The sequence below is a fragment of the Trachinotus anak genome, unplaced genomic scaffold (assembly GCF_046630095.1).
Source record: "Trachinotus anak isolate AG129_WGS33_773 ecotype Australia unplaced genomic scaffold, CSIRO_AGI_Tana_v1 ptg000016l, whole genome shotgun sequence".
Taxonomy (NCBI): domain Eukaryota; kingdom Metazoa; phylum Chordata; class Actinopteri; order Carangiformes; family Carangidae; genus Trachinotus; species Trachinotus anak.
The window spans coordinates 10,633,207-10,650,287 of NW_027273867.1; the positions used below are offsets into that span (position 1 = coordinate 10,633,207).

The 17,081-nt window shown below is 44.0% G+C and overlaps 1 protein-coding gene and 2 long non-coding RNA genes across 8 annotated transcripts; 1 reads left to right on the forward strand and 2 right to left on the reverse strand.

Annotated features, from left to right (window-relative positions):
• The first annotated feature begins 1,128 nt into the window (after nucleotides 1–1,128).
• On the forward strand, nucleotides 1,129–15,187 carry hoxa3a (homeobox A3a). Of its 5 annotated transcripts, none has more exons than XM_071499192.1 (4): nucleotides 1,129–1,146; nucleotides 5,855–5,915; nucleotides 9,830–10,409; nucleotides 13,147–14,948. In XM_071499192.1, the coding sequence occupies exons 3-4, from the start codon at nucleotides 9,947–9,949 to the stop codon at nucleotides 13,944–13,946; spliced, it is 1,263 nt and encodes a 420-aa protein (XP_071355293.1). In that variant the 5' UTR covers nucleotides 1,129–1,146; nucleotides 5,855–5,915; nucleotides 9,830–9,946; the 3' UTR covers nucleotides 13,947–14,948. The 5 variants fall into 5 exon arrangements, with proteins under 5 accessions (XP_071355293.1, XP_071355292.1, XP_071355290.1 ...); XM_071499191.1 differs by lacking the exon at nucleotides 1,129–1,146 and adding an exon at nucleotides 3,393–3,567; XM_071499189.1 differs by lacking the exon at nucleotides 1,129–1,146 and adding an exon at nucleotides 4,242–4,505 and having other exon boundaries at nucleotides 13,147–15,187.
• Nucleotides 2,160–7,222, reverse strand: LOC139633505 (uncharacterized). 2 transcript variants are annotated; one of them, XR_011693770.1, is made up of 2 exons: nucleotides 6,545–7,222; nucleotides 2,160–2,800 (listed from the first exon to the last, which is right to left on the reverse strand). It is a non-coding gene; the product is annotated as an uncharacterized lncRNA (long non-coding RNA). The 2 variants fall into 2 exon arrangements; XR_011693769.1 differs by lacking the exon at nucleotides 6,545–7,222 and adding an exon at nucleotides 3,012–3,368.
• On the reverse strand, nucleotides 14,830–16,723 carry LOC139633508 (uncharacterized). The gene is made up of 2 exons (XR_011693775.1): nucleotides 16,581–16,723; nucleotides 14,830–15,432 (listed from the first exon to the last, which is right to left on the reverse strand). It is a non-coding gene; the product is annotated as an uncharacterized lncRNA (long non-coding RNA).
• Between the last annotated feature and the right edge of the window lie 358 nt (nucleotides 16,724–17,081).

Genomic DNA, 17,081 nt, shown 5'->3' on the forward strand with positions numbered 1-17,081 from the left:
AATCAGAATATATGAGACAGGGATCAGCTGTTAGCTCTGAATGTTACTGGCTTTGCTACTGACACGGGAATTATACCAAACCCAAATTGTTAAACATATCCGGCCACACATATTGTTCTTACTTTCCATTGCATGGAGATCTCAGCTAACCTCAGTGCACCAGAGTGTGAGTGTTGGTCACTACCTGCTACATCCAAACAATAGAGAGTTCAACCAGGGGACACGGTCGGCTCTGGCCAATCACCGGCTCAGAGCACTTCTTCTGACCCTTGACCTCTCGACACACACAATGTTCAGACCATACATCAGCGCTGAGACCTCCGCGAGTTTTCTTTTTTTTTTCTTCTCATTTTTAGTGATTTACCCAGAGACAGCGCGGAAACAAAAACTGTGTTTAGGTGTGAATCCGAGCCATGAATTTTCCCGGAATTATTCTTAGAGACAGCTCTTGTGCAATTCATCACAGAAACACCCCTGTCAGACCGCTTGGAGGGGGCAGATATGAGCAGAAACACGCTGCTATTGTGCATGTTATTCAGTGTGATTTTCAATATGCTTTGGCACTGATGGTTTCTTCACAACATTTATGCCAGTAATGGGGAAATTAATGGGCTCACAATGCATTTAATCGTAAATTAGATAAAACTGACATTCACCAAATTTCCCAAAGTAAAATCCACAGACTGACATGACCCACATGTGGCTTTGCAGTATTTTTATTTATTTTTTGTTGCATGTCACCCAATTATTAAACAACATATACATGCGTAGGCTACATAAAATGAAAATGCCTACATTTGCTGCAGAAATGTTCCTGAGCTCTGTGCAGCGCTCGCTGCAGACTTGGCAGCTGTGCAGAAGATGGCGTTGAGGCTGATTGGCACCAGTTTTGCGCAGACTCCAAGGAGTCCAACTAGTTCAATTACAGATTTCAAGTCATTTGATTCGCGAATAGAGGTCACTTCCAATGCACTGAAATTTTAATTCGCTCGTTCACGTGACTTGTTGAATAATGAATGGCCCGGGGTCAGAAATAGATCTGAAAATCTGCCTTATTTTCATTTGAAGTGATCCTCTGCAGGGTGCGAGTCACAGCTCTTCTCCCCTGACAAAACTCTGTCTGCTGGACACAGACCGTCATGACTTGTGAGTAGATTTGGCTGATTTTTCCTTTGTTTTTCCTTTTTAAAAAAAAAAAATGTATTAAATGTCCCAGAAGTGGAGTTGTTTCACAATCTTGCGGCACATATTCGTGGAAACTGTAATATAATCTGCTTATTCGTGATTCTGAATTTGCTAAAACCATATTTAGCTTATTAAACTACGACAATCACATTTCTCTGTTTTATTGCCAAACACTTCCACGGCCATTTTTTATTAAACATGTCTGTGCATTTTGTGCGAAAACATGCATTAAACACACTTTAACCTTGTATCATATTAAATATGATGCATTACAGCAGGTCTAATTTGTTCATAAGTTTTTAAATCTTTGAACCAAGACAGCAATTAAGATGATAACACTCAACCTGCACTTACGAGACAATGTAATTGTGTAAATCAGTTTAAAATGAGGTAACACGACAGATGTGGCTGCAGTGGTAAAATATAGTTTAGGTGCAGTGGGAAATGTTGCAGTAACTGAAAACAAACATGAACAGTAATAAAAAAGAAACAGTCTGCAGTTATGTTGGTAAGGTTTATTTCAGAATGACTATGTTCTCAAACAAATAGCTGTCTCCATGAACGGTGAAACGGTGAAAATGTATTTAAAAATTAAATTTATTTATTACTTAATTTATTCCTAAATAGCAGAAAATGTGTTTAAACAACAGGAACAAGGACAAGGACTCATCTGTTGCTTCTAAAAGTTGTCCGGACAACTCAAAATGAAAGAGCCTTTTAAATGGGGCTGAACACAATGGTCAATAGACACAGGTTAAACATTAACAAAGTCATTAAGGGACGTAAAAATGTGTATTATTATAATCATTTTTATTATTATGCAATTGTGCGTATTGTTGTTATTATTAACACTGTTTCTGTTGTTTTTAATTCCCTATTTTGCACTTACCTCCAAAATCTTACTGACAGCTACTTGCACAAAAGCCTATTATGAATGATCTGTGAGCAGTGACAAAGAGCCAGTAAGTTCAACATGAAAATTCAAATTGTTTTTATTACAACCACCTATGCGAGCACAGATCCTACAGTCCTTGCCCTCCGTCCCAGTGCTGGTCTGCGTCCATGAACGATGGCTTCAGTCAGCTTAAGGCGTTGAATTTCGCATTAGCCTTGATGTTGGCCGGCGTAAACCTCGCAGAAAGAGTTATCTTCAGCTGAACGTATCGGTAACCCAAGCTTGGCTGTTAAGAGCTCCGAGTGTCAACATTGTGGGAAGATATGGACCCGCCGTCTGGCCAACATCCAGAGGTCTGCGCCTCTAACTCCTCCTCGCTGACAGTGATAAGGAGCCTTGATTTGTGTAACTAACTCTGAAACATTTGTTTTATGCTAAAACAGATGAGAATTAAAATCATGATCAATCAGCTTCTACGTTTGTGCAAAGGGGAAAAAAAAGTGCAGCAAAAAGTAGGGAGGGGAAAAAAGGAGGCTACCAGCTGAGGGCCTTCGCTTCACGTCTTCTCCTTGTTTTTGTACCCAAAATGACATCCCACTCGACTCTGGATGCCTCTGCCCGGGTCAGGGAAGAGTTCAGGTGTGGTGGCGAAAGGCAAGGTTGGATTAGCCTCCAGTGCACGGTCATGTCGAGCCATATGATCCTATGACAGCTCTGCATCTGTACAAGGACAAAGAGAGAACAAAATTAAGTTAAAGACTTTTAGCCAAAAACATGAACACTCTTCTCTTCACTACCGTGCGTCCAAAAGCTGTGCGTAAAAGTTCATTTGTAACCCTCAGCATTTATATTCCTCCTCTTCAGTTTTAGAGGTGTTGAAGGTGAATTAATAAGCGCTGCTCTGCTTCTGTTCCTGTCTTTAAAAGTTTACCGCTCAAGTTGTAGTTTGAGAAGACAAAGCCTGGTGTGGGAGTGGGATGCTGTCCATGTCCGCCCCGAATGATTAATAGTGGTGGTGGGACTTTTCCACGCCCGCTGCTCGGTGTTGACGGAAAAACAAGCGCCAAACGGTGCCGAGAAGAGAGAAGCTCTTCCGGGCTAAGACTTTTGGCAAATACCTGGAGTGGCTGCAGCCAGACCTCTTCCCTGGCGCACGCGTGGCACAGTCTTTAGATAGGGGTTGGTTTATCTTATGGTGGCAAACCACAGCGAGATTCTGCCTTAGTCTGCACTTTTACCGGCCCATCCCGCCCCACCCCTCTCCAAAAACTCCAAAACTCTTCCTTTGCACAAACCTGTAATTTCTGCCATCACTCAGTTGGTCATAGGAAACGCGTAAGCGCATGTAGGTCTAATGGGGGTCCATGTACTGATCAGCGGGGTCGAGCAGCCGCTCTCTGGTTACTTCACCTCCACTTTCCGCTCACTGCTGACTGACACGCACCCCTCACGACCACCAGGACTCACACCCTCCGTGTGTAGGACAGGTAAATGTGTGACGTTTTGCTTCAGTTTAGCCAGCAGCAGCAGCAGCATGCAGGCTTTTGCTGATGGAGAACCACAGGCTGAGTAAGTGGCACTACAGCCGAAGTCTGACAATGAGGACGGGGGGGGCGATATTGAGTTGAGTTCTCTGTAATGCACTCCACAACCCCGGCTGCGCTGTAGTGAGAGAGGAGAGGAGGTTTATTGGTGTGATGGGGAACCATTATGTCACCATTAAGTGGTATTTTGTAGGGAAAGCTCTCTCATTCTCACATAGTGCGAATTGTTACACCGCTGTGCGAAACGCTCACGGTCTGAGCCTGGCGCAGAGCCGCGGCTGCACTTGAAACTCGGCATAATACAGCGGGATTAGCTCTCTCAGCCGCTAACAGGCACCAGATATACGGCACTTTAACACTGACAGAGCAGTCTTTCCCCCTGTGAAGGGGCGACGCGTGGAAAAGCCGCTGCTCTGCCAGATACATCTCAGTGTCACAGAGCCCTCTTTTTTTTCTCTCTCTCCCTCCAAACTGATCTGCTTCTCCTCAGGGGCAATGACTGCCTCCATTAATGATTCACGGGCTCAAATAAAAGGGATTTAAGTTGACGTTGCGTCACGTGAGCTGGGGGGGTGAGGGTGGGGTGGGGGGTGGGTGGGGGGGGCGCATAACACGGCGCGGTGTTATGGCACGGGGAAGAGAACCGGAGCCCCGGTCTGACCATATGATGCTGATTATACGCGGGTTCCCCCCACTCTCCGTGAGGGGAGTCCGGGCTGTGTAGTTTTTGTTTATCGAGGGGAGAAAAAAGAAAAGCGAGGCAGACTGAGAGACAGAGGATCCCGGGTTTGGATGTATTATTCTGCTGTCACGGACGGATGTGTTTTTCCACGGGGACAGAGTCAGAGCCCGAGCTTCGGGAGGATGGATTTTATTTTGAGGTATTTCCGCCGATTGTTCATTACTGTCGTGAGTTATTGCTGCGAGAGGCAGAGGTCAGTAAAAAAAAAAAAAAAAAAAAAAAGGGTCCAGGGCTCTCGCAGGGGGCAGAAACAGACAGGTAGAAAGAGGCTGTCGATATTCAACTATCTGTTATTAGCTCAGATTCATCACAGGGAATGAAGCGGGTCATAAATAGGCCTACAGAATGTACACACACTATATATACATATATAGGTGAATATTTAAGGATTTGTCTGGGCCATTAAAGTGGAGGCGTTGTTCCATTTCATGCTTCTGAGGCTAAACATTGTAATAAACCCGTTGTTATTTCTTACCACAGCTTTAATATCACAGGCAGCCGTTTGGATAAACAGGCCCGTGGAAGCGTTTGTAAATAAAGCGGCCATTTAAATATCGGCTCCCCAATAAAAAAAAATAAAAAATAAATTTTAAAAAAAGGTGCGACCTGTCCTATAAGACAAACACGGGAGGCTGTTTGTGCGCAAACGCTACATCAAGATGATCCATAATAATAATAATAATAATAATCATAATAATCATAATAAAAGCAGGGGGAAGCAGCGGCGGCGGGGCTGTGTCTCTCCGCCGGGGAAACGAGGACCTAATGGGAGACAGAGCGCCATCCGGGCCCGCGCGGCCGCGCTGAGGTCACGGCTCGAGCTGTGATTTATGGGCGCGGGGACCTGGGGAAGATGGTGCGCGAGAGCTAATGACTATTCGATCCGTTCGTGGAGAAAACGCTCGTGGGCCAGCGGGGAGACAACACACCCGTGATTTGCATATGGGCCCGTTTGAATGTTTCTTAGTGATGTTCCGCTGATGAAGAAGCAGCACTCGGCTGTGGTGTTGTTGTTCCGCCAGAATAATCTTTGCATTATGACCTTAGCTCTTTGTCAGTGTCTGGTTTCTCTTGTGTTTTCTACGGATGAATTTATGTTGGATCAATTTATGTTGGATGACATTCTGTTGAAAATCTTAAGGGATCTATTTTTTTCCACGGTTCCCAGAAGCTGTGATGAGCATGTTATAAAAACTACATTTGTTTCATCTGAATAATTATTTTTGAAAATTCAATTGCATTAAATTTGACCTGATTTGTGTTAGCTGATTTTCCAGCCCTTTCTTTCTGCGCCATCTTAACACACAGGGCCCAAACAATTACGCACAATTACAATAGCTTTGTTCTTCACAATCCCATTTTCTAACTGCGGCTATTTGAACATGAAATTCACCCAAATATATATATATTTAAAAAAAAAAAAACACGTTTAAAGCTTGTATTGTCTTGTGAGTATTTGAAAAATATTAATCCCGCTCCTCGTTGCAGAAATCCAGCCAAGTAAATTCAGGCCAACGCACGGTCTCCGAGACACCTTGAACTGCCTTCGGTAAGTCCATATATCTTTATTGATTTGTGTTATGAATGCTTGATGGTGATATCCGTATTCAATTTCTAATAAGTACCCCACACGCCCACCGAGGCGCTGGCAGGGTTGGAGAAGCAGCCCGTGGCTTGTGCGTTTCCTCGCAGCAGCAATACGAGCAGCCCGTGAGCAATAATTCCTTCTCTTCCACTTGTCTTTGTGGTGTAATTTGTCACTATAAAAGTGACGAGGGGAATCGCGGCTCTTGGAGCGGTGCCTTACTCCTTTCAAAAACTCCTCTCTGCGAAATCCATCTGCCTGCAGTCGCTGTAGTTTACTGCTCTCAACTTTTAAAAATGTTTTTTTTCTTTCATCAACATTTAAGAATTTTTTTTTTTTTTTTTTTTTTTTTTTTTTGCCCTTGCTCCCACATCATTTGTATGAAGCAGGGCAGCAGCACCGCCAGCTCGCTGACACTTAACCCTCTGCTCGGGGCCAAATTAAAAGAAAGACGAATCAGCGTTTTAGCAAAACACAAAGAAGTAAATAATTATACAAAGTGGCTGCTTGAGTTTGTAAAAAGAAAAAGCCGAGTTGGCTAAAAAAAAAAAAAAAAAAAAAAATCCTCACATGTGAATTTTTGTCCCACTCACCCTCCCACGCCGTCCGTGTCTTCTACCTCTTTTAAATTGTCATTGAATTTTGTACCAGCGCCTGAAACCAGCACAGAAGCTGCAGCTCTGGACGTGTTTACAGCCCATAAGAAGTTGAGAGGACATAAATCTTTTTTTTTTTTTTTTTTTTTTTTTTCATTCTTTCCTTTTGGCTGCAAAAGCCAGCATTAGCATGCAGAGGGATTCCCCTGCTGCCGGCTCTCTTCTCCCCTGCTCCTCGCTGCATGTCCTCCGCTTTGCCCTTTGGTGATGAAACTTCTTCCCATTTTTCACAGCCTGCTCCCGGTGGGGTTTTCCCTTGATATACTTCGAACACTGCTTTGATCTCAGGTTGTCGTGTGCTTTCTAATCTTTAAAAAAAAAACAAAAAAAACAAAACATACACATTATGTTGTATTCTTCATACAAGACGCCATGCACGCAGTGGAGTAGGACCTGGCGTAGAAATGCAAACGAATTGCGCGTCCCTGTGCCAAAAGATTGAGGAGTATATGCAAAAAATGCGGGTTAATGATTAAGCTGTGGATAGAAGCCCTTTATGTCCCATGGAAATGGAAGAGCAGCGTGCTCAGCTCCTGATTATTCCTTTGTATTCTCCCCTCTCGCCAACATCTCATCCACTGGGCTCATAATTCCACTGCAGGACGTGGAGTAAATAATAACAAAAAAAAAAAAAAAAAGATTTAAAACACTTTAGGGATGGACTTCCGTGCTATTTGTAACGATGTATTATTTTTTTTTCTAGACACACTGCCTCATTTGGTTGGGGGAGGAGGAGAGGCAGCCACTTGATTTGAACTGGCTTTCCAAGGCGCTACTTCATTTGCATAATTTTTCTTGTCTATGGTGACGCTCTGGTTCGGGGCAGTTCACTGGTGTCTGCATGGTACTGGTGAAGGATCACATAGTCCAGCATAGCCTTGGCTGAGTTTAATATTGGTATGAAGCCCTGGCCATTGCTCCATAGCATGACGGTAAATTCAATCTTGGGGCCAGATAACTCTTATCTCGCTGACCCGACTGCTCACGCCTGCTTTCGTAATCTCGGTTTACCCATCCACGTCGAGTAGGAGAAAAAAAAAAGAAAAGGAAAGGAGGAAAGGGGTTTCTCTCTGCTCTTCCTTTTTTTGTTGTGGCTGCTAATGCCTGGTGTATGGCAGGGCGCAGTCCGCTGCTGCCTCTGCTGCTGCTTCACCCAGCCAGCCCTGCCTTTAAACTTTTTCTCTGGATTACTGCTTTGATCGATTTCGTCGCTGAATGAGAAAATATTGCTTGGTGCTCTGCATTCGTCGTCAGAGGATAAGGTAAGCAGGCCAGAAATAGGCTCCCTCGGTTGTAAATGGCGGAGTTTGTGTGTCGCTCGGTGATTTATCACCGTATGACTTAGATCTCGGTTCAGGAAGAGTTCACACACACACAGTCAGGCAGCCAGATTTCTCCAACGTGGAGCAGAGGGCTGCGCGCAGAGCTCAAGCCTGTCTTTTGTCTCTCTTTCTCTGCCATTTCTGACTTTCGCGATTGCTCGCCTGGAGATGCACACACCACCCAGCTTTCTGATACGTTTCCCAGGTCACCGTGAGAGCAGATACAGCGAAGACACCTTCTTTCAGTCTGCGGTTTAGCTGCGCTGAGACCAGGCTGAGGGCTCATTTTAGACTGATCAGCTCCTTGTTTTGCTCGGCTGCACAGAGCCAGTGTTGTTCGACATTTATTTTTCCTTCCACTTCACTTTTGTGCTCGTTTCATGAAAATACATTGTAGTTAGCCTGTACGTCTGCTCTCTGACTCTCCTAGAACTATGGTCTGTGAAATAAACAAGTAACATTTTTTATTGCAGCCTGCAGCCTGATATCGTTATTGTTGGGCTCAGGTTTTTACTATCAGACACAACGCCAGGGCCTCTTAGTTCCAGCACTTAAAATGTGAAGTTATAGGCTTGCAGTCAGTTTAGTTTTAATCTATTTTTTAATTTTTTTTTGTAACAGTTGTATACTTGTTTAGGGCGACGGGCAGTGGATAATGTAGACAAAAGAACTGCATGATTTCAGAAGCAAATGGCAACAGCAACAGTTTCATTTGTATTGTAAATTAATTACCTTAATTTTAAAGAATTGCTCATCTTATGATTATTATTATGATTATTGTTGTTGTTATTATTATTATTATTATTATGCTTTGCTATTTTTTCATGGTTTTAGTTAAAACACATGAAATATTCCATTACTTCATTACTAACGCACATTATGAAGGATAAGGAAAGTGACCTGTGGATCTGTGGATACTATGGTTTATAGTTTCCTCAGTAATCTGTTAGAGGCGGATCCCCATGGTTACCTGCGTGAATTATGGTGCTTTTAGCAGCAGGCTCTGGGTGTGCCTTCCCCGGGTCTCTGTCCGCCTGAGAGCGTAGCGTATCGAGTTCGGCTGCTCACCGGGTCGCTCATTCAGAGCAAGCCGTGCCGGCCCACTGACCCTCCCCATATATCACCGCGACCGGCCGCCGCGCAGACAGCAGTCATTATCATGGGGCCTGCAAGGAAAAGTTCACACTGTGGTCACGGAGATCCACGAGTGCCCGCCCGGTTTTTCAGGTTTCCTCGTGGCCCTTCCATTCATCTTGCAGCATGCAAAAAAAAAAAAAAACAGAAAAGAAAACAAAGAAGAGAATGCGGTTGTTTATGCTTTGAGCCAGGTGTTTTTGTTTTTTTTTTTACTGAAGGAGGTTGTTTTTTAACCAATAATGAAAAAAACAAAAATAGGGTTAAACTTTTGTGAGCCACGGGGAATGTTTTCATCAAGGCTGCAAGGAAATTAGATCCACTGTTGACAGCCCTGTTGGTAAAATAACAATGTAACAGAAATATTATTTTCCTGTGTGGTAACCCTCTAATAAGCTTCTCCTCCAGCTCCTTTTTTTACCCGCAGCTTTTTTTTTCCACGTTGTGCTGTAACTCAGTATTCAGTTTCATTGTTAATAGGCTCAGAGCTTTAAAATATCATGCAGTTTCTTGTTAGGTCCTAAAACTGATTTGGCAATCTGAAATGCTTTTGAAGAGGTTTTTGGTTTTGATGTTGTTTGGCACAGATGGTAATACAAGGTTAGTGCGTGCCTCTGTGCCCTGTGTAAGCCATAAGGTAAACGGTAATAGTCTACAGGACTGTTGGCCCTATCTTGCCTCCATAGTCTCCAGTGTCAGGCCTGTATTGAAAAGTAAGATGGATCGCCACCATTTCTTCTCCTCACAGTGCTTCTTGTAACCCTAGGTTCACCCGAGGAGGCCATTGGCGGAGAGGCGTCACGTGACCACGGGGTGCCAATGTTATTCTACAAGGGTGTCAAGACCCTGTCAGTTTCTGAAATAAATATTGGGAAACGGCGAGATGCAAAAGGCAACCTACTACGACAGCTCCGCAATTTACAGTGGCTACCCATATCAAAGCGCAAATGGCTTCGGTTATGATGCCAATCAGGTCCAATATCCCCGGGCCTCTCATGTGGAAAGTGAGTACCATCGACCTGCCTGCTCCCTGCAGTCTCCTGACGGCTCCGTGGCTCTGCAGAAGCCGGGGGAGATGGCGGAGAGCTGCGACAGGACCACAGCCATTCAGGCGGCGCAGTCCAAGGTTCATCCCGAAAGCAATCAACCGCAGGTGCCGGTGTCAGGTCCACCCCCTCCCTCACAATCCCCCGGTGCTATCAGCCAAAACACAAGCAACGGGTCCAACCAGCCCAGTGCCAAGAACGGCTCCCCGACCTCTAGCGCTCGCAGCAAACAGATCTTCCCCTGGATGAAGGAATCCCGTCAGAACACCAAGCAGAAACCCACCAGTAGCTCCAGTTCAGGTACCTCCAACATAAACCTGCTGACACACAACCTGATAGCCTCTGACCACAAAGTTACATAAGTTTTGTTGAGGGAGGACACAATGGATAGGGAATGTGGGTGGGTGGTCAGGTAAAGAGTTAGGAGGGAGGGGTGGGCAGAGGACAATACTGTCCCTAGGAAGGTTATTTTTCTGTGTCAGTGTCAGAGAGGTGTTAATTTTACTCCGCCTTTTAAATCAGTGGCTTGTTGTATTATATCGCATTGTATTTATATTTCTGTTCCATATGTGGATTCCCAAAGTTATTCAGAAAAAACAAACAAACCCACAGAGTGTAATCAACTCCTCCATCACACATCACAGACTATATGGAAATGTGTTGCTTGTATTGTTTCTACATCTCATATGTAAAAGGATTGATTTCTCTTCCAAACGATGCCCCTGACATGATATAGGCCCACTGTAAAGATACTATTAGGTTGTAGACTGTAGGAGAATCACGTTCCTCAACATTGGAAGTGGATTCCACCATTTGTTGTCCCTGTGCCCTGCAGCTGACCTGTCCCTACTGTAAACACGCATCTCCACTGATCACATAATGTTCCCGCAGGGACAACAAACAAACACGCACAACAGTTGTTCAGTTTGTCCTGCTGTTTTTATTAGAGCAAGGATTGGTAGGTCAGAGTGTGGGGGGGTGGGTGGTCGTGGGTTGTTTTGGTGTGTTTGTTTATATCAAACCAACCATAATAATAATAGAGATCCTCATTTCCCATGATCCTCTTATTTTGTAAATTTCGTGGGTAATATTTCAATTAAGGTGCAGGTAGTAATGCAAAGTTGTGTGGCTTTATTTTGATTTATGTTTAGGGAAGGCGTTCTCCTTAGTTTTTAACAAGCCGTAAAAGTGCTAACATTTATGGAAGGTCATTTACGCACGTTTTACGCACGTACATAAACCAGATCCTGCTGTTTCGAAGAGAGGAAAACTTGGTGGTTCAGGGTGGGGAGGTTGAGTGTTGGAATCTTTATCATATAGAGCCAATCTAAAAAATCAAGACATACTCATCTGCCAATTATCCCTATCCTCTTTTTTTTGTAAATGAACTGGGGAATTTTCTAATCAAGATAAAGGTAGTTTCATATAGTTTCAAAAGATGAAACTGTAAAGCAAAGTGGTGCCTTTGATTTAATTTATTCAGGATTCATGTTTAGGGAAGAGTTTGGTGGAGTGCTAACGTGTATGGAAACCCACCACATCCGGCTGTTTAACTGAAGGAAAATTTGGTGCGTCATGGTTGTTGGGGGGGGGGGGGGGGTTACTTACCCAGAGCTGACCTAAAAATTTAGAGTTGTTCATTTATTATGTTTATATTTTGTAAATTAATTGGGCATTTTTCTAATTACGCTATACTGTAGGTAGTCGCCTACAAATGTGAAGCAGTATGGCGGACTTCATTATGATTTATGTTGGGAAAGTGTTTTTAACAATCTGGCTTTGCCACTGTTAATGAAAGGCCCTTTACGCACGTTTTACGCACGTTGGTACGCACGCAGGCCAGATTGCGCTGTTTTGATTCCGGGAACATTTGGTGGGTCAGGATGAGGTGGTTTGTGTTTGGGGGTGGGGGTGGGGGGGTGCCTGTCATTTTGTTATCTCTTGGTTATAGGTTATTTTAGGTTAGTATAGAAACGCAAAGCAGTGTTGGTGTGATTTTATGTGTGGAAAAGTGTTTTCATTCGTTTTAACAACACATTTATGAAAAGACTTTTGGGCGTGTACCAACAATCCTGCTCTGAACACAGGTTTTCCAAATCTGTCTATCTTATCCTAAACAAGCAAATTAGCCTTTTAAAAAGGAATTCATAAATAATAACGCAATAATTATTGTCATTACATACAGGGGTATCCCTCCCATGCAAAGTGCTAAATCTCTCGTCTCTGTAATAACCTAATGGGCAGGATGTGTCATGTTGCATTCCTTTAGCTCCAGGCCTGGGCGGCAGGTAGTGAAATTTATTAAGTGCTGGCCGTCTGCCACGGCGGTAAATAGACCAACACCTTGCTATTCTGCAGCCAACCTCCAGCCTCTTGGAAGGGGGGAGGCTTATCAGCGAGGTGAAGGCGAGCTGCTTCATAAACCCGGAGGAATACATAATGCTTGTGTTTGCATTACGCGTGTGCTACTGTCTGATTACGGGTTAGGATGAGGGTCAAAATGTTTTAGAAGGAAATCTGAGGTTACCTGGTTCCATATCAGATATTGACCCACTGTCCAGTTACTTATGTCCCTTTGTGGTTAGTGAAGCGCGCACACAGGCGCAGTGTCCATACATTGGTTGTTAATTGTCTTATGGAGCCCTGATGATAACCCCTGTGCTTTGCAGCATGGAGCAGATTTATCAAAATGTGGAGATGTTTGCAACACATACAGTACGTGCCCACATCCACACATGCACTTTAAGAAAAACAAGGAGGAGGAGGAGGACAGTGAAGGAGTCGATGAAAAAACCGCCTTAAATGGTGGATCAGGGCACATTTATCTAGTAAACTGTTCCCCACCCCCTCTCGATGGTGGAGAGTTTTGTTATCAGCTGTGTGCGTGATGTCACGCGGTTTTGCTTTCACTCTCACTTTCCTGTCTCTGGCCCTGTACCTCTCTCTCTCTCTCTCTCTCTCTCTCTCTCTCTCTCGCTCTCTCTCTCTGTCTGTAATGGATTACTGATTGACATCCTCCTCTCCTCCTCCCTGACAGTGGAGAGTTGCCCCGGAGACAAGAGTCCTCCGGGGTCAGCAGCATCGAAGAGGGCCCGGACAGCTTACACCAGCGCCCAGCTGGTGGAGCTGGAGAAGGAGTTCCACTTTAACCGGTACCTCTGCAGACCCCGGAGGGTGGAGATGGCTAACCTGCTCAACCTCACCGAGAGACAGATCAAAATCTGGTTCCAGAACCGCAGGATGAAATACAAGAAGGATCAGAAAGGCGTCGGGATGATGCCTTCCCCTGGCGGACAGTCCCCGCGGAGTCCCGTAGGCCCGGCCTCCGGTGGTGGCGGCGGTGGAGGAGGAGGCGGAGGATACCTCAACTCTATGCATTCTCTTGTAAACAGTGTACCTTACGAATCCCAGTCGCCGACGTCTTACAATAAACCTCATCAAAACGCATACGGTATGGCCACGTCATATCCCCCTCCTTTGAACAGCTCCCTCAACAACTGCCCGCCCTCCCAGAAGAGGTACCCCGGGACCGACTCGGCCACGCCCGAGTATGACGCGCATCCTCTCCAAGGCAATGGCAACTACGGGACGCACATGCAGGGCAGCCCCGTTTATGTCGGCGGAGGTTACATCGACTCAATGCCCAATTCTGGGGCCTCCGTTTTCGGTCTGACCCACCTCCCGCACCCGCCGCCGAACATGGACTACAATGGAGCAATCACAATGGGCAACAGTCAGCATCACGGAGTGTGTGATCCGACACCGACGTACACAGACCTAACGCCGCACTACTCTCAGGGAAGAATCCAGGAAGCGCCCAAACTGACACATCTGTAGCGGTGGCGCTGCCCGGATCACTCCGCCCATTGTCTTACCCACCTCCAGACACATTACTGCTTTGTTTCTGCGCCTCCTCACCGCTTCCACCTTCTCTCCGCTTTTGTTTATGTTTTCTATAGTTTGATGTGTGAAGTAGCGTAGGATAAATAATCACGACTTGCTTGAATTTTTCTCTATTTGCTCGTTTCATTGTCTCACAAAGACCTTTATCCGGGCTGTAGGACGTCTAGAGCGGGAGGGAGGGGGGCACAGTATATGCATAGGCCTATTTAATCTTTTTTTTTTTTTCTTTGTTAAATCTTGTTTTAAAATTGAAACTCAAACAGGGTATTATGAACGTATGTTATTCATTTTAATGTGAATGTGTCCGTCTTTTATTTATCCGCAGTTGAAGAATTGTGTTTTTGCATTTTGTTGCACTTGTGAAGCCACGAGCTTGGATTATGAGGGGGGGGGGGGGGCATTTTCAGAAACAAGGGTCATGAGCTTACACGCATCCTCCCTTGCTTGTGTTTTGTTCTATTGGACTTTCTGATGTTATTTATTTTTGTTTGGTGTAAAGATAAAAGAGTCCTTTAGTATTATTTGACACCCCTACGATCTTTGTGTGGGGAGAAGGTTGGTGCATATTAGCGTCTCGGCCCTTTTCCGGTCCACACATGTAGTCTGCACAAGCTCCCAGCAGCAGCAGCAGCAGCAGCAGCTCACCATGTTGCTATTATAGCCTATGTTTCCATTTTCTTCTTCTTCTTCTTCTTCTTTTTCTTCTTCGAGGAGGTGTTTTTTTTTTATTTTCTCAGCGAATGTAAAGTCAATCAGTCATTGCAATAAGGGTGGAAAGAAGGACACACGTTAGCAGTTTCTTTATTGAAGAAAAAAAAAAACAAACAAACAACAACAAAAAAAAAAAAGAAACAGACATCATCAATTTTTTTTTCCGATGTCATACATTCCATGCTGCTCCAGTTCGAAGAAATAAATAAAAGAATTGAAATATAATTGTAGCACATCCTCATTTTAATTTAGACACATCAGAGGCATCTCACATGATCACGAAATTAAATACAAGGCAGCTTCTTAAATAAAAGAAATATGAAAAAATACTTCTAGTTTTGCTATTATTGCATTTTGTTATTGTGATAAATTTCATGATGTCGAGGTGATGACACAAAATGCATTTTTAAGACAATTGGCAGTATATTAGAAGCATAATAAAATGATACCAATGAACCAGGGGTGACAGTTGGTAAATGTATGTTTATTATTTATGCACAGGCTACAAAACAACGTGAACTCATTGGCCATACTTAATATTCAATAACACGAAAAGCAAGTGGCCGCGGATAAAGTCAAATACCGAGTAAAAGCTACTTGATTTTTGTCTCCCTCCTCTTGACTCGACGTGGAGAAAACTCTCGGGTGGCCTCCTCCTCTCATCTCATCCATAATAATAAAAAATGTCACCCGGGCCCTTGCGGAGATTCTGCAGGAAAGACAAACAAGCTAAATGAGAAATCGTTTGAAAAATAATTCCCTGATATGTTCAGTCAGTCAAATGCGGTCAGAGAGGATACAGGCTGAACTGGAGTCATAACGGGGTTTTCATTTGTCTCATTATTCTGCAGATTTGCGGATGCCAGCGTTCAGCAGCTAGCACCTCGGTTATGAGGGTGGTTACAGCAAAGAAAGGATCGGTGGGAAGATGAAAAATAGAAAACGACCGTGTGTGTGTTTGGATCAAATGAAAGGGTTGTTTACAAATTATGATACAGTTAAATGTATTTCTATTCATGATTAGCAGCACTATCCTAGTATGTATATGATTTTTCAAAATACAACTCAGACAAACATGGAGCTAAAATATTGCTTTGTGATTTACTAAAATTTTCAGGAAAGATTCTTTTTTTTTTAATTGAACCATGCCCCAGGAGTTTTCTATCATTCCTCTCAAATTAGCAAAACAAACAAAAAAAAAAAAAAACCTTTTGTGCCATGTCGAGTTTTTATGATTATGTTATCTCTTTGTGCAACTGCATTATTATTTGTTCTCACTGATTTTGCACCAAGAATTCATTTTCAGACTGATATAAGAGGACGTGGACATTTCCAGCCCTGACATATGGTTAGCAGGGAAACCTAGAACAATTGAACCATGGTGTGTCAATGCAAAAAAAAAAAAAAAAAGCTGATGAATCCAACACAGGCAGACACACGCGCAAACACGCACACGCATACACAGCAAGGGACTTATGTGACCCATATGCGCCAAACGCAGGTAGCACATAAATAACGTTTTAACCGAAAAAGGGGGACTTGTATTTCTTTCATTGCACTTCCATCCGTGGGAAAGTGCTCCTAAATCAATCCTGCTGTAAAGACAAGTGTGTAGGACAGGCTGGGGTCCACTAAATGCCGCCACCCACTCCTTTCCTTGCACACAAAGCCTGTGCGTAATTCCAAAAAAGCCATCCATCTCTTCCCCTAGCAACTCTGTCCTCCACCTCACAAGTCTGCTCCGCGCACAGACCTGCATGTCCACCAAAAACTGACAAATACACCTCGGTGTGTAAATCGCACTCACAATTCAAAGATAAAAAGCCAGGTGGAGAAGCTGCTTGGCCATATACTCACCGATGGCGCATTATATAAGCTGCTGCCTCCTCCAAAAAGGAAATGGTCGCATCTTGTGTAGCTGGATTCTTATTTATCTTTTAAAACATCCCTCCAGCGACAGCCCGGGCAAAACTGTGAGCAGAAACTGCTTCTAATCTGAGTGGCCAGTGTTTCTCGCAGCTTCCTGGCTGCATTTGATCCGGGGGAGAGTTAGAAACCTTAAATGTGTTGTGAGGGCACCGAGCTGTCAGACCTTTTGGCGAGTAAGATTGATCGCGCACAGGCTTCCAAGACTCTTTGTTTGGAATATAAGCAACAAACTGAGAGAGGCCTACCACTTCTCTTCTTCCTCTCTCTTACTCACTAAGCCATATTTTCTTTTTTTTTTTTTTTTTTTTGTTTTTCTTTTTTTTTTTTGTTTGAATGGAAATACAACATGTACAATGCTTGACGGAAAACATCCCAAATGGGGCTTTCACAGATTATTCTGGAAGAGCTATAAAACCAAACACTGCGGGG